This window comes from Triplophysa dalaica, chromosome 17 (genome assembly GCF_015846415.1).
Source record: "Triplophysa dalaica isolate WHDGS20190420 chromosome 17, ASM1584641v1, whole genome shotgun sequence".
NCBI lineage: Eukaryota > Metazoa > Chordata > Actinopteri > Cypriniformes > Nemacheilidae > Triplophysa > Triplophysa dalaica.
The window spans coordinates 14,945,557-14,960,409 of NC_079558.1; the positions used below are offsets into that span (position 1 = coordinate 14,945,557).

Genomic DNA, 14,853 nt, shown 5'->3' on the forward strand with positions numbered 1-14,853 from the left:
TACCGGCCGGTGGCCCTTACCCCGGTAATCATGAAGTGCTTCGAGAGACTGGTCCTTCAGCACATAAAGGATCATCTCCCCCCAGATTTTGACCCACACCAGTATGCATACCGTGCAAAAAGATCCACCGAGGAAGCCATCTCCGTAGCTCTCCACTCTGCACTGAACCACCTGGAGAAACAGCAGAGCTACGTTCGGATGCTCTTTGTGGACTACAGTTCAGCCTTCAACACCATAATCCCAGACAGACTCATCACCAAACTGGCCACTCTTGGTTTTTCCCCTCTCACATGTGCCTGGATAAAGGACTTTTTAACCAAACGTCCCCAGACTGTGAGACTTGGCCCCCACCTATCCTCATGCCGCATGCTGAGCATCGGCTCCCCACAGGGCTGTGTGCTGAGCCCCCTCCTGTACTGTCTCTATACCTACGACTGCAGTGTGGCCAACAACGACAATCTCATTGTCAAGTTTGCGGACGACACTACAGTGGTCGGACTCATCTATAAAGGTGAGGAGGCAGCCTACAGAGAAGAGGTTGGTAAGTTGGCAGTCTGGTGTTCAGAGAATAATCTCACTTTGAACACCAAGAAGACCAGAGAGATCATCATCGACTTCAGGAAGTACAGGACCGACCCAGCCCCCCTATACATCAACGGCGAGTGTGTGGAGAGGGTTCACTCTTTCAAGTTTCTCGGCGTCCTTATCTCCGCCGACATCTCCTGGACTGAGTACATCAAGGCAGTCTACAAGAAGGCTCAGCAGCGGCTGCACTTCCTGAGAGTTCTCAGGAAGTACAATCTGAACTCCAACCTGCTAATGACCTTCTACCGTTCATCCATCGAGAGCATGCTGACATACTGTATCACAATATGGTATGGCAGCTGCACCGTTGCAGACAGGGAGAGGCTTCAGAGGGTTGAAAAGGCAGCACAAAAGATCATTGGCTGCCCTCCCCCCTCCCTGGAGGACATTTACACCTCCCGTTGCCTAAACAGAGCACTAGCCATCACCAAGGACAGCTCCCACCCTGGTTTTGGCCTCTTCAAACTGCTCCCCTCAGGGAGGCGCTACAGGTGTCTCAAGGCTAGAACAAACAGACTCAAAAACAGTTTCTTCCCAAAAGCAATAACTATTCTGAACTCTCACATGCACTGTTCGTAATTATTGCAAATGTACACGCTCCTCAGGTCTGCTCAACCTTACCCCCTTTTTTTTTTTTGTAATGTAATTTATAGTATTTATTTCACTGCTTGTGGAGTCAGCTATCGAATCTCATTGTACATGTACAGTGACAATAAAAGGTATTCTATGTTATTTAGAGTTTTTGTTTACACCAGGAGCGAAGGCGGTATGTGAGAAGCTACAGTTCATTGTAATAGTAAGCTGACGGTTGTTTTTTTTAATGTTGAACATCGCAACGGCCGTAGACACGGTAAAAGTTACATGCTTCGACTGTTGGGATTCACGGGAATTTAGTGTTGAATACCACACTCGGTCGTGATTATTTTGTGGTGTAATCCAAATGTGCTAATGCAGTCATCCGTTAAATCGAGAGCCCAAATTAAAACGAGTCACCAAAGCTTGAGGTAAGTCAATGTTCACGGAGGATAGCCCGGTAAAGTGATTAATTTACGTTACCAGCTAGTGAAGGATTTAATCATTTAATTAGTTACGTAATTACATTTAATCATTTAATTAGTTTTGTCTTATATCGAGTCATAATGAAGTCATAATATTGTGAGTGTTTTAATACATACATTTGATACCCAAGCTATGTGCTGATATTGAAGTGCTTGCAACAAAGGAATGTGAGTTTGTGGGGGAGAAAAGGCATCTTCGGTCGCAGTTGTTTAGGGGGTTGGGGGAGGTATTTGAAATGTTGTTTCAGAAGTGTTTTACAGGAACGAGATAAGGCAGAAGTTGGTGATTGGTGGAGGCAAGGGGGATCCTGGCATCCATTACCGTGACATCCCTAACGTTAATGGCTTACATTTCTGTATAAGTACGGTTTTAAGTGTAAATTACTCTGTGTAATTTGCTTAGAGTTTGTTTGTATAGTCACTTATACTTAAACATAGTTTAAATGTAAAAAGCTTAAAGATAAAAGTCTATAGTAACTATTAACTATTGTCACATGTGGTATTGTTTGTTTTAGGACACACTTTGCCATGCAGGCCACTGGATGCTGACTACTGAAGGTTAGGTTGTGTGTGACGGTGCTCAGCACAGCTTCATGTCTGGCCTTGCCACTCTGTTCATAACATGTTACATTTTCAATCTTGAGTACCAGGATGTGGCAGCGTGTATCTTGGAGTCCAATGAAAGGTATTGGTTGAACAACTTCCTTACCTGCTTTTTATAGATATGTCAATGTTATATAACTGTTAAGACCTTTAAAACCATATTTCTCAACGAGAGATGGATTTTTTCAGTGCAAATTATTTAGAAGTCTCCCCTATTTAACACTAGCAAGCTGATCATTTAATTCATGTGTTTTAATATAATATATTTTGTATATTTAATATATAACATTTTGTTTTTCCTGACTCTTTGTAGATATTAATCCAGAGAGTGGAACAAGAAGAAGCGTCATCCAAAATGCCAGGATACAGAAGAAACAGGTTGCAGTGAACCCACATGTTGCCGCTCTTCTAAACACAATGATGAATTTTCAGTGAAATCGATGAAAAGTAAGAAGCACACACACACACACAGATCTCATCATTGAATTACATCATTTTAATATTCACTGTCTCTGACTGTATATGTTGTCCTCTGTTTTTCCTCTGACTATAAATATCTAACATTATTCTCTTTTTTTCTTTTCCATAGTTCTAGCTACTTGTTGTGCTCTGATGGGTCAAGATGTGGACCGTTTTACAGACTCACTTGGGCTTTGTTTTGCGATGTTGTTACATGATGGTTATGTTGGTTAAGGTGTTGTTTAAACATGAATGTTTAAACATTCCTTGTTTAAAGAGCCATGTATGCTACTATGAAGTTGTAACTGAATAAAAATATTTCATGTACAACAAGGTACAAAATTTGTCAAAGTGCATCAAGTTTCACAAAGTGCATTGTTCCAAAGCAGCTTTACATGTGAAAATAAGAAAAACAGAAAAACACAGAAAGGTAAAACACAGCACAGTGCATGGTGTTTATGAGAATTAAAACAATAAAAAAAAAAAATTCTGATATTAAACTGAATCACTGAATTTCAATGAAATTAAACTGTCAGTAAAGAATTTAGTTTAGTTTAATTCCTTTCAGAAATTATTTAGTACATTTTTATGCTTTATCTTTATTTAATCTCACTAAGATTTGCAGAGCACTGGTTATTGTTCTTCTATCTGCTCAGATAACGTCTTTATTCACTGTGTTTCCTCTAAAAAAAGGCCTCATTAGTCTTTAAAAAAATAATGGAGGGTAGAGCACCAGAGAGGAGAGGATCCAGAGCTATGAAGTTCTTAATTGGTTATTTATTTCAATGAGCCATCACGTTATTCACCCCAAACAGTGAATAAACCGGATACATTTATTAGAAAGACTAAACTGAAAGATCATGCAATACCGACAGTAACTGCCAACAGGTTAACCATAGTGAATTGTTTATTTCAGATTGTTTGATATGCATACGTTTTTACCCAAAGTAACTGTTCTGCAAAGACATTTTATACATTTGTATATTTATACCAATACACAATCCTAGCAATTTTTGCAACCTTATGGCTAACATATTCATACTAAAAGCCCAAAAAACTTTTTTTTATGAGGATTTTAATAACAAAATGCAAAATACACCTTTAATAAGAGCATAACACATTATGGACTACAGCAGGGGTTCTCGACCATTTTGACTCTAAGAACCCCCATTGTGTTCAACAATCTTCAAGTGCCTCCCTCCCACACACAATACCTCAACATTTCAACCCAATAAATGTTTAGAGCAGTGTTGGGTAAGTTACTCTAAAAAAGTAATTAATTACTAGTTACTCATTACATATTCAATAGTGTAATTAGATTACTGTCCAAATTACTCTGTCCAAAAAGTATTTAGTTACTCATTACTAATTACTTTCTATATCCTACATCAACCTTGATAAGTTAAGTGATTCAAGAATATACATGAAACGGCTTATTGAATTCATTCAAATAATATTATTAACTGACCAAAGTATTACAAATGTGAGAATTATACATTAAAGCACAGATTTTAAAGTAAGACTTTGAATTTTGAAGTCAATTACGCTATTGCACACGCATATATTTAACAAAGTATTTAGTTTAATTACATCAAAAGTAACTGTATTTAAATTACAGAAAACATATGAGTAATCCCATACTTTACTTTTTCAAGGGAAAAGTAATTAAATTACAGTAACTAATTACTTAGTAACTAGTTACACCCAACACTGGTTTAGAGCTTGACATTACCTGGAAAAAACGTTCATTCATTATAATTGTAGTCTTATTTTAAAATATTGGTCGTCCTGAGGCACCCTAGGGAAGTCTCCTGGGGTCGCATGTGGCACACGCCCCCCTGTTGAGAACAACTGGTCTGAAGTACTATACTAAATAGAAAAGTTGAGTAATTGCACCCATTATCAATATTTCAGTCATAGAATGCAGCTATATTTTAATACAATTAATATAAATTCTTTTGATAAAATGTATGAAATTAAGCTGTACATATGCTCTTACTAGGTTAGTGGCTTTTTAATAAAAAAACATTGACATTTTGTGCAAACTTCAATATTTTTCGCAGAAAAAAAACTCTGTAAGCAAAACAAAATATCTAACAAGAAATATAAAAAAGATCATCAAAACTAGTTGAAGCAGATAAAAACTTAACAGGTTTCATTATTAATTTCTAGGACAAAATACCTAAATAATGCAAAATAATTTTGTTACTCTGAGTGGTTGGATATTATTTCATTCATTTAATTTAAGGCTCACAAAGCAATCAATGACATATATCAAAAGAACGGAGCTTCCCAAAATTCACGGTAGGCAAGGTAAGGCAAAGTACAAATTTATATTTAAAACATATTTTATAAACCCTCTGCAAGAAATTTGAACATGACATCAAAGTTCCACATTAGTTTACATGTCAAATGCATTAAAGCCCAGAATTCTAGCATTACCAGACGCCCCCTGCAATACCCCTATAGCACACCTGAGGCCGCTGAACATGGTTTGGGAAGCACCATTCTTACATACAGTACACAAAATATAATTTTCATAACAATAACTCATCATATGAATGATAGATTATCTTTTAAAACTAAGCATTTTTTTGGAGTTTGGATGCCCATTATTGTGCTGTCTCCGCCCCTGCAGCTCCCTGTGCTTCCTCCAGCATTTGCTTGTATTCGCTTTTAAAGAAACCAGCCTTGCAAAGGGAAAAAACATAAAGACATTGACATGCGAAAAAATACTTAAAGAATATTTTGTTAAAAAAGTCTCCCATTATTGAGTTTCATAAGCCTTCATGTGGCTCAGCGGTTAGAGCATGGCACCATCAATGTCAAAGTCATCGGTTCGATCCCAGATGATTACATATAGTCAGAAACAAATGTATAATACAATGTGATGTAGCTTATGTAAGTCGATAAATGTAAATGTACTATGTGCCATCCTATCAACCTTTATCATTATGAATGTTGTAGAAAAAAACAACTTTGTTTTTTTCTACAACATTTCAAATGCTATTAGATTGTTAATGATAATCTTTAATTTTTATATTTTTATTAAGCCTTGTTGTGCAAGCACTGATGAGCTTGTGCAGAGGCAGCAGCTTTTGCCAGAGGGGAACTGGAATCCCCTGGTTGGGCCTGGGTTCCCCTGAGGTTTTTTTTCTCGATGGGAGTTTTGGGTTCCTCACCACCGTTTGCATATTGTTTTGCACTATCTGCCTGGCCGGGGGGGCTGCTTTAGAATTCATACTTGTATTAAATGTGTCTCATGTACAGCTGCTTTGTAACAATGAAAATTGTAAAAAGCGCTATATAAATAAAGTTGAGTTGAGTTGAGAGTTGAATTGTTTATGCGCCTAGAGCTGGTGCTTAAGACATCCGGTTTCCCGCTTGATCCCATTAGTTTGGCATTGCCAAGTTAGCTTAAAAGCTTTTAAACAGAAGTTATAAAACGTTTGAGTCTTTTAAAACAGCATAATGCCAAAGTGCAGTGTCTAAATTCTTTCACAGGGCCGCATTGGCGTGGTTTTTAACCTAGACCGTACAAAACAACTTTATTTCTCACTATGAGAAGTTGGACAGCGACATCTGCTGGGGGATGATGACATTGAACTCGAGCAAAGCGGAGACACATACAGTGCTGATATATCTCATGTATGAGAGTGTAGAAGAGCTTTACATTTATAAAACCCTGAACTATAAAGTTACGAAGTGTTGACATTGGACGACATATTTGACATAACCATTAACCGTTCACATTTCACATTTCTAATGCAGAATTTAATTGCGCTGAGTCCGATGTCTTTAACAGGGGAGTCCTAACGGGAAGATTTTGATATCAACACCAGCTATAAATAACCTGTATTATATAAAAATAACGCAGTATTGGAGACATCTGGACGCTTCATTGTGACTGCTCTGGAATGTCACTCAGCGATACAGCTGCTGTGTGTTAAACGTGCCTTTATTTATATAGCTACAATGCTGACATGGCCAAACATACTTAAATACATATATAATATACAAAATACATTTGAATCAAGTTTATTTCCTGCATCATATAATGTGAATACTTTTAATATAATACTACTGTAATATTAAACTTAAACTTAATTTAATATTATAATAAATTATAATAATGTCACTTTGCCCTGGATATATGCTTCATGTGTTAATAGCGATGTGCTATTCAATAAAAATTAAGTAAATAACGAAATAATGGTTTTGTGATCCAGGGTCACATATGTGTATGACTTTCTTAAACTGAACCCACATATAGCATAAGCCATCTCCTTATGCTATTTGTAGTGACAATCAATGGGACCCAGATCCATGCTGAAGATCATACATTGCTTATAAAAGTAATCCAAAACAGGTGTGTCTGAGATAAAGACATTGTACTAACATAAAATAACATAAAATCTCATTAGGTGTCTTATTAACGTGAGATGTTAAGCCGATCTGTCTGTAATAACACGGCTACTGTAAAGTCAAACTTTTACTAATTATTTTTCTCTTCCTTTCGATTCATTATCATGACTACAAGTCACAAGATATGATTTAAGGGAATAGTTTGGGTCCATAAGATGACAGTGACACCATTTTTACAAAACATTTTGTTCAGCTGAAACGCAAGTCATATAAAGCATTAAGGTGGGTAAATAATGTCAGAATTTTTTTTCATTAAAGCGTCCATTCCCCGCAATCCCATTTTTAAAACTTTAGTAAGTGTGTAATATTGCTATTATAGCATAAATAATAGCTGCAAAAGAATAGAGCTCAAAGTTAAATGCCAAGCGAGATATTGTCACAGAATTCACTTTTCATAGACAACAGAGAATGGCTGGAATTGACTACAGCCTATTTCCCGGGTAAATGATGTCAGTATTCCGAGTGCTTTTAGTTACCTCCGCCTAAAGGAATACGCCAAAAAAGGAGCGAGGCCTTCCTCACAGAAGAGGAAGACCGGCTGGACTAGTGTTCGGTTATCAGAGATTGTAAACATTTGACTCGCAGCTATGTGCTAAACTACTTTCACTTTCATCACAGTCCTACAGCTGGTAATAAGAATTTAGCTACACACATTCTAAGATAACCAACATTCAAATAACAGCTTCCATGACTTTAACACCGGCTGTGTTAGCTGATCTGTGTAATTCACTGATTTTATGTGTGTGTGCGCATACCTCTGTCTAAACTACATCTGCGAAACGTCCTCTGAAATCCTGCTTGCAGTCTCCTAATCAATCTGTTTGTTTTATTATCCAACTTGGGTCCAATATAAAAAGGCAAAACTAACGCTTCTGTTATTAACCGGTCTTAACCCAACCTGTCCGGTGTCACCTCCCCCGGGGTAGTAGAAAAAATCGCGATCTCAAACAAAGATTGAAGTTTGCGTATGCAAAAGCAGATCTCCGTTAAACTTCGATAGATCCGCATGTTTTTAACTGAGGAGGTGAAGTTGACATCATTGTTACTGTTTATTGCTAAAAGCCAAAGCTTATGAATTCATGTGCACTGAGAGGAGGACCGACCAATCACAACAGCTTGGAGCTGAACTCGGTGATATTGTGTGGGTGGGACATCTTCACACACTCTAAGCGGGGAACCAATCCTGACAGACCTGATAAGCTTTACCAATCAGAGCCTTTCGGAAGGCGGGACTTTGAAAATACCGGAAGAAATCCACAGCGGTGGACGATAGACTTGAAATATGTTGAATATAAAGTTTTTTTTTAACTAGAAACATGAACATCCTTTGTTAAACACCCAAAAAACACAATCAAAGCTTCGAAAATGGAAAAAATGAAACACATGAAACAGATATTCAGATGGTGATATACGCACTTTATAGAGAGCCACTGTGATGAGAGCCATTAGCAATAGTCCTCCTATTACCCCTCCAATGATTTCTTTAGTGAGATCAACTTCCTCATATACCTCCACTTGGGTAATAATCTAAACAAAGAAAAGAATTGATGAGTCCTTAGTAATGACAAAATTGAAACCTAAATATCTTTAATCAACAATTCATCTTTCTCCATTAATATCACATCATTAATTTGTCTCTACATGTAAAACAGAAATTACGGTAGCACTTTATTTTACAGTCCTGTTTCCCATCTTCATACTGTGTACTTTTACATTAAACATAATAATAATAATAATAATAATAGCCAAACTATTCCTGAACCTACCCCTAAACCTAAACTTAAACCATGTAGTCACCTTATACTACCCAGTCATTTCTTAGGCAAGTACACTGTAAGTACACGTTCTGAAAAATAAAGTGCATTTATATATTTTTTATATTAAATCTGTAAAGACATCAGGCTCTACCTGAAGCCATTAAAAGGGGCTTTATAGCTATATTATAGCTATGGAATCCATAAAAATGGTCTTTATAGCTATATTACAGTAATATTATAATTAGAATAACAGTTATTGTTACAGTACGCAAATAGATGAAAGTTACCTTAACAGTTGGTGTAGAGTGCCTGGAATCAGTAGAAAAGAAAACATATTTGCTCTTGTCATAAACCAGAGATGCTGTACTGACCAATTCAATAACAGCAGCTTTGAGGTCAGTCTAAGAGAGGGAGATTGTTTTGAGACTGTCTTTACCGAAATAACACAAAGGCTTATTGTGAAAAACCTGCTTAAGTTACCTGCTCAATCCATCCAGAGCTTACATTGCCAGAGATATTATAAAGTATCCATTCATTTCTCATCAGATTCACATCGCATGTGAACACCGCACACACAGCAACAGAGCAGTTCTAACAAAAAAACACAGTTTTTATGAAGAAACAGAAACTATTTCTATACAGTAACATATACTATTAATACATTAACAAAATAAGGCTAGTGCATATAAAAAAGCACACCAACACCCGATGCTTTTTTATGACTTCCTTAATTTCCAGTTTGTTTGTCACAGGCTGCTGCTCTTGAATCCTCTTGCAGCCTGAAATCTGTAAGAAAATTGCTCTTATTATATATTATGAATATATGTATTTGATGTTGAATAGAAGATGCAGGTTCCTTTTCAATTACGGTTCACTTAACATCTTTAGCTGACTTAAGTAATCGTTCACCTCAAAAATAAAAATAAATGTAAGCCATAATTTACTTATCCTCATGTCATCCTCGGTGTAAATGTCTTACTTCAACTGAACATAATTATTTGTGAGAAGAAACTATTAATATTTTGATCTAATTTAGTCACATTTGGAAATAAACTTTATTTTGACCATTTTGCTTAAGCAAGTATCATTTTCATATCCAAATGTGACTATAAACTCCAATTTAATTGTAGTTCGCTTCTTGGACATTTGTGGCTGCGTGCAGTAAAGAACAAGTCCACATTTTAATGTCCGCGACCTTAGAAGGTTGCAGCTCCAGAATCAGGACACAGCTCATGTGTCTCGATCAGCTCCCTTTCTCCCGAGATCATGAATCAGTAGCTGTGTCTCGTTTCGAAAGGCTGCGTCCTTGTGTCCTCCGGAGGTCTCATCCTCTAAAGGATGCGGTATACGGAGGATTCTCAATTTAGAATGGAAAAAGACGTTCTTCGTAGGACACGCTGGCAGAAAAGGAAACAGGAAGTACCACATTGCTATGACCCTATTATTTTTAGAATTTAGTCAAATGTTTTACTATTGATCTATAAATCCATGCGGTCGCGACGGAAATATTTCAACTTTTCAGAATGCCGCGGTTTATTTGACAAGAGAAAGCTGCGCAGCTCGCGTTTTTCGCGCGGTTTTTTTAGAGACAAAATGTTAAATACCTCGTCAGTAAAGAAAAATATAAATCTGTCTGTCATTACTTATATGCGCAGTCTTACATGTTTTTGTTCAATTTACTGATAATCAATCTATATATATATATATGTCACCGATGTTAGGGCAGAGGGTCAATAACCACACTCCGGAGGAGCAGACACCAGAGGACACCAAGAGGCGGACAACAAGAAGTGAATTTAAAAAGGGTAAGTATTTTATTCATTTAAAACAATAAATGATGTTAATGGATGACTATAGATTAACAAAGTTCGGGAGAAGCCAGAGCATATAATTAAGACCGGCTGGTTCGCAATCAGCAATCATAGACCCTACCCTATCAGCTTAAGCGAACCAGCACATAAGTAGAGAAAGATTCTTACCTGAAGCCATCTCTAAAGGATTACACATCCCACCACCTCCCCTGCTCCTCTACTTGAGCTCTTGTCGATAGCAGAACTCCGGGGGGTGAGTTCTGGGTTTGGCCGTTTCCGAGCTCGGCGCACTCGCCCCTATTGGGGGGCGGGAGCGTACCGGGATCGGATGGAATCGGCGAGCTCGGAACCTGCTCCCCGGACAGCGTGCCAAACACGCATACTTTTACTACTCCTGCTATCTTCATTATCTGCTCAGGTGAACTCGTGAAAAGCAGTGATGCGAATGTTCGTGGCTGGGACCCAGCGTGGGAAGGGGAACGGGGGGGGTTGCCGGTAAGTGGTTCTTCGGGGGCTTCTCTTCTCACTGGTTCGTGGGTGAGACAGTGGCTTTCTTCGTCTCCTCGGATGTGCTCGTGAGACAGGCAGACGACAGTGCTCAGACTCAGCAGGTGTGTACGTTCACAGAACAGTCAATAGGAGGACAGCAACTTCTCCTCTTCCCCGAGGGACAGACAATGACGGCGCTCGAGCTCGGCTTGAGTCTCTCGCCACACCGGGCACAAAGGAAAACCTGGACACAGCTTTAGACAGATCAATTTAAAGGGATCTTCATATTCAGACGTCAATTTTCTTTCATCTCAGTTTCGGAGGAAACACAGTCGTTAGACCTCACCACACTCGTGCATAAATCACTCTTAGAAATCCTCACGCGTGTACATTTCACTCTCTCAGACACTGCAAACTCACTTCATCTCCACAGTGATAAATCGACCCGTTTCTCCTCTCGCTGTAGGGTGAATGACTCCAAGATTGGCGGTTTCAGAAGATTGACTTGAACACCTCAGCGATCCTCCCAGCTGTTCCAATTACTATGTTTCGCTCTACCAACAGGATAACACACACTGCCCGCAACACAGGTTAGTTCCTGCACTGGTGATGGACAATCTTCACATGTGGTATTTTTCTAAGGTTAACCAAATGAAGGGTGCGCTTAACTTTTCCTCGGGGTGTTTTCCCCCAATCCTGCGGTGGTTTCCTCTCCCACTTTGGCCAGTCACTTCTCTTCTTCTCTGCTGTGTAATCTCCTCACTTACTCCATGGTACTGCTGTTCATGGTTGCTTCCGAAAACTCACTTAATGAGCATGTCTCGGGGAAACTTTACAATAGAACACCGATCAGACATTCAACCTTCAGCTTTCTCTTGTTACGCCGCCGTCAAGACACACACTTGCCCAGATACACCACTACTGCTTGCCCAGATACACCACTACTGCTTGCCCAGATACACCACTACTGCTTGCCCAGGTACACCACCACTACTGCTTGCCCAGATACACCATCACTACTGCTTGCCCAGATACACCACCACTACTGCTTGCCCAGATACACCACCACTACTGCTTGCCCAGATACACCACCACTACTACTGCTTGCCCAGATACACCACTACTGCTTGCCCAGATACACCACTCCCTCACTGCTCAAACACTTCCCTTTTATGCACCCTTGTCCTGAGATTGGCGATGCCAATCTTTATTGGCATCGCCACTTCAGGTCATGGGTACAGTTCTCGCACCTGCGTTTGGTCGCGGAATCTAAATAAATATTGGTGTCAAATGTTTTGGCTAAACGACGGTTTATACTGGGGTAGAAAGCCACAGGTTTTTTATTTCCCACTCTTTAAAAAAGGTGTTAATTATTAACACATTGCTTGTGTTGTGCTATTTAACCCATAATAATAAGTTAAATAGTATGTGTTAAATAGTAAGGGACAACACAAGTTGTGTTAAAAGTAACACGTGTTGTTCCAGAAATAACACAGAGATGTGTTCAGTTGAGGACAAGACATTTAACTGTTGGGTGAGGTGTTATTGTGTTTTTTTTCTCTTCTCACGTGTACAGTACTGTTTACAGCATGTTTTTAAGTAGGATAAAGTATTTAGAAAATTGTATTTACTTGAAAGTCTGAATTAGTCCAGATGGCCAAATCACCCAGTTTCATTGGTACAGTGATGGAAACTGTAAAATTTGTTTCTCTCAGTTCATTATCAACCTAAAAGTGAAAAGTTTACAAAAATTGAATTTGTGTACTGTATTAACATTTATGCATCGGCATTTTATGCAACAGCTCATTTAAGGTATACATTTTCTTTACACTGCTATTGCCATGCTAAACCAATTGTGCAAGTAAAGCTTGGAAATGTAGGCTTAATTGTTGTATCTTGTTGCGAGACATCATAAAAAACTACTCTTGAAGTTATACCTTTAATATCTGCTTTATAGGCCTATTGAGATCCCTTTTCCCTGCAGTAAAATTTATGTGGATAGTGGAATTTTCATGCCTGAAAAATGAAAGAAATACGAATTACAGCAGTCTTGAGGAACAAAAATGTCAATTAAAATATTAAAAGAATAAAGGACAAGAGTACTGACCTTATCAAAGCAATATATATGGCATATTTTACACCAATAGTTTTCTCTTGAGATAATATGCTGTTTTCAGAGTGTTTACCATTTCCACTGTAATTGAATGGAGCGTAAAGGTTGGTATATAGTAGCAAATATCAAAAAGTTTATTTTATAGTATTCATGCTGAAACATTTTAACTTGTGAACGTTAAGGGGCTGTGTCCATCAGGCCAATGTGTTTTTTCATTGTTTTCAACAGAAACGCCACGCTTTTTAAAAAACCAATCAGCTGACTTTTTTTTTAATCTGCGCTCAGCACTGGTGCTATGCGTTTTACCCACAATCTCTGCCGGCGTTCGAATGAGTGCCAGAGTTGAAAAATTCTCAACTTTGGGCAGAACGCTGTGCCTGCAGTGGCTGTTTTCTGCCGAGCTCCTGCCGTTTTCAGCCGCGTAAATGCGCCTTGTGGAAACAGCCCCTAAATGTTCTTAACAATTGAACATTGTGATAAAAGGGTGGGGTACAGGTTTAGTCATACCTTTTGACCTCAGCAGTAAAGTTCACATTTTGCCCAAATTTACTTTCTTTACTAATACTGTATGTAATCTCAAACACAGCCTACAATTAAAAACAAATAGAAACTTAAGAATAAAAACCAAGTCACATGACCATGACAGCCACACTTACAAATGTAACAATTTTTATACAAAATATAACTTTATGTTTGTGTCACATGTGGGTTTCACCTCAGCATTGGCCTTAAAAATGGGTTTACTGATGGAGCAGGTTGTTTGTCCCATATTACCTCCTTGCTCACCATCATGAGAAGAACACTCCACTCTGCCCTATTTATAGAGAAAGTTTTCCATATGTTTAACACGCGTTACTGCTTTATATGCATTGTATAAATCTATGGATATATGGGAGAGTAGGTTCAGTTGGAAGCTGGAAGCCAATCAGTTCACTTTGAAACAAGCTAGTCACTTTTCACATTCTTAACAAGAGTCCCTGTATGCCTGCTGTAGATAAGTAACTTTTTTCTGCAACATTTTATTTAAACAGTCTGGGTGAGACAAGGAAACAGGATACAGCAAACACAGAGCAAGGTATGATAAACAGGTTACAGACAATCTCAAACACTGAACGCGCACAAGACAAGAGACACAAGGTCAATATAAAGGAAACTAAATCAAGAGGGAACAGGTGCAGGGGATAAACTAATTAACACAACTAGGAAACGGGAGGGCATGAACGATGACGCAGACCAGAGAGAGATCAAATCGTCTCTCTCCCACATGAAACAAAGGATCATGTATGATTCCACCTCTAGAACAAGAAATACCTGACAAGGAGTGGTGGAACCATGACAACACTAGCATGCATCTGAAATCAATTATAGTGTAGATGTTTAGCATAGCTAATGAAAATTCTGCTCATGAACATAAATGAACATGTCAGTAAAGTTATACTGATAGAAAGGGGATAAACTAAATAAAATTGTGAAGCTTAAATCAACTGTTTTTAAATATGTGCTGAACAAATATAATCATTATTATCTGTGCATTCTGTGAGCCACAAATTTAA

The 14,853-nt window shown here is 38.3% G+C and overlaps 1 protein-coding gene across 2 annotated transcripts in view; it reads right to left on the reverse strand.

The window, feature by feature from the left end:
• Nucleotides 1-3,594: 3,594 nt before the first annotated feature.
• Nucleotides 3,595-14,853, reverse strand: part of LOC130439476 (integrin alpha-M-like) — an 81,532-nt gene continuing 70,273 nt past the window's right edge. For both annotated transcript variants that reach the window (XM_056772103.1, XM_056772104.1), the window contains exons 21-30: nucleotides 14,016-14,114; nucleotides 13,808-13,887; nucleotides 13,295-13,381; nucleotides 13,125-13,203; nucleotides 12,819-12,914; nucleotides 9,587-9,673; nucleotides 9,368-9,478; nucleotides 9,175-9,288; nucleotides 8,547-8,657; nucleotides 3,595-5,395 (exon numbers count right to left, since the gene is read on the reverse strand). In XM_056772103.1, coding sequence (XP_056628081.1) covers nucleotides 5,318-5,395; nucleotides 8,547-8,657; nucleotides 9,175-9,288; nucleotides 9,368-9,478; nucleotides 9,587-9,673; nucleotides 12,819-12,914; nucleotides 13,125-13,203; nucleotides 13,295-13,381; nucleotides 13,808-13,887; nucleotides 14,016-14,114 — 942 coding nt within the window. In that variant the 3' untranslated portion in view covers nucleotides 3,595-5,317. The remainder of the gene's footprint in view (nucleotides 5,396-8,546; nucleotides 8,658-9,174; nucleotides 9,289-9,367; nucleotides 9,479-9,586; nucleotides 9,674-12,818; nucleotides 12,915-13,124; nucleotides 13,204-13,294; nucleotides 13,382-13,807; nucleotides 13,888-14,015; nucleotides 14,115-14,853) is intronic.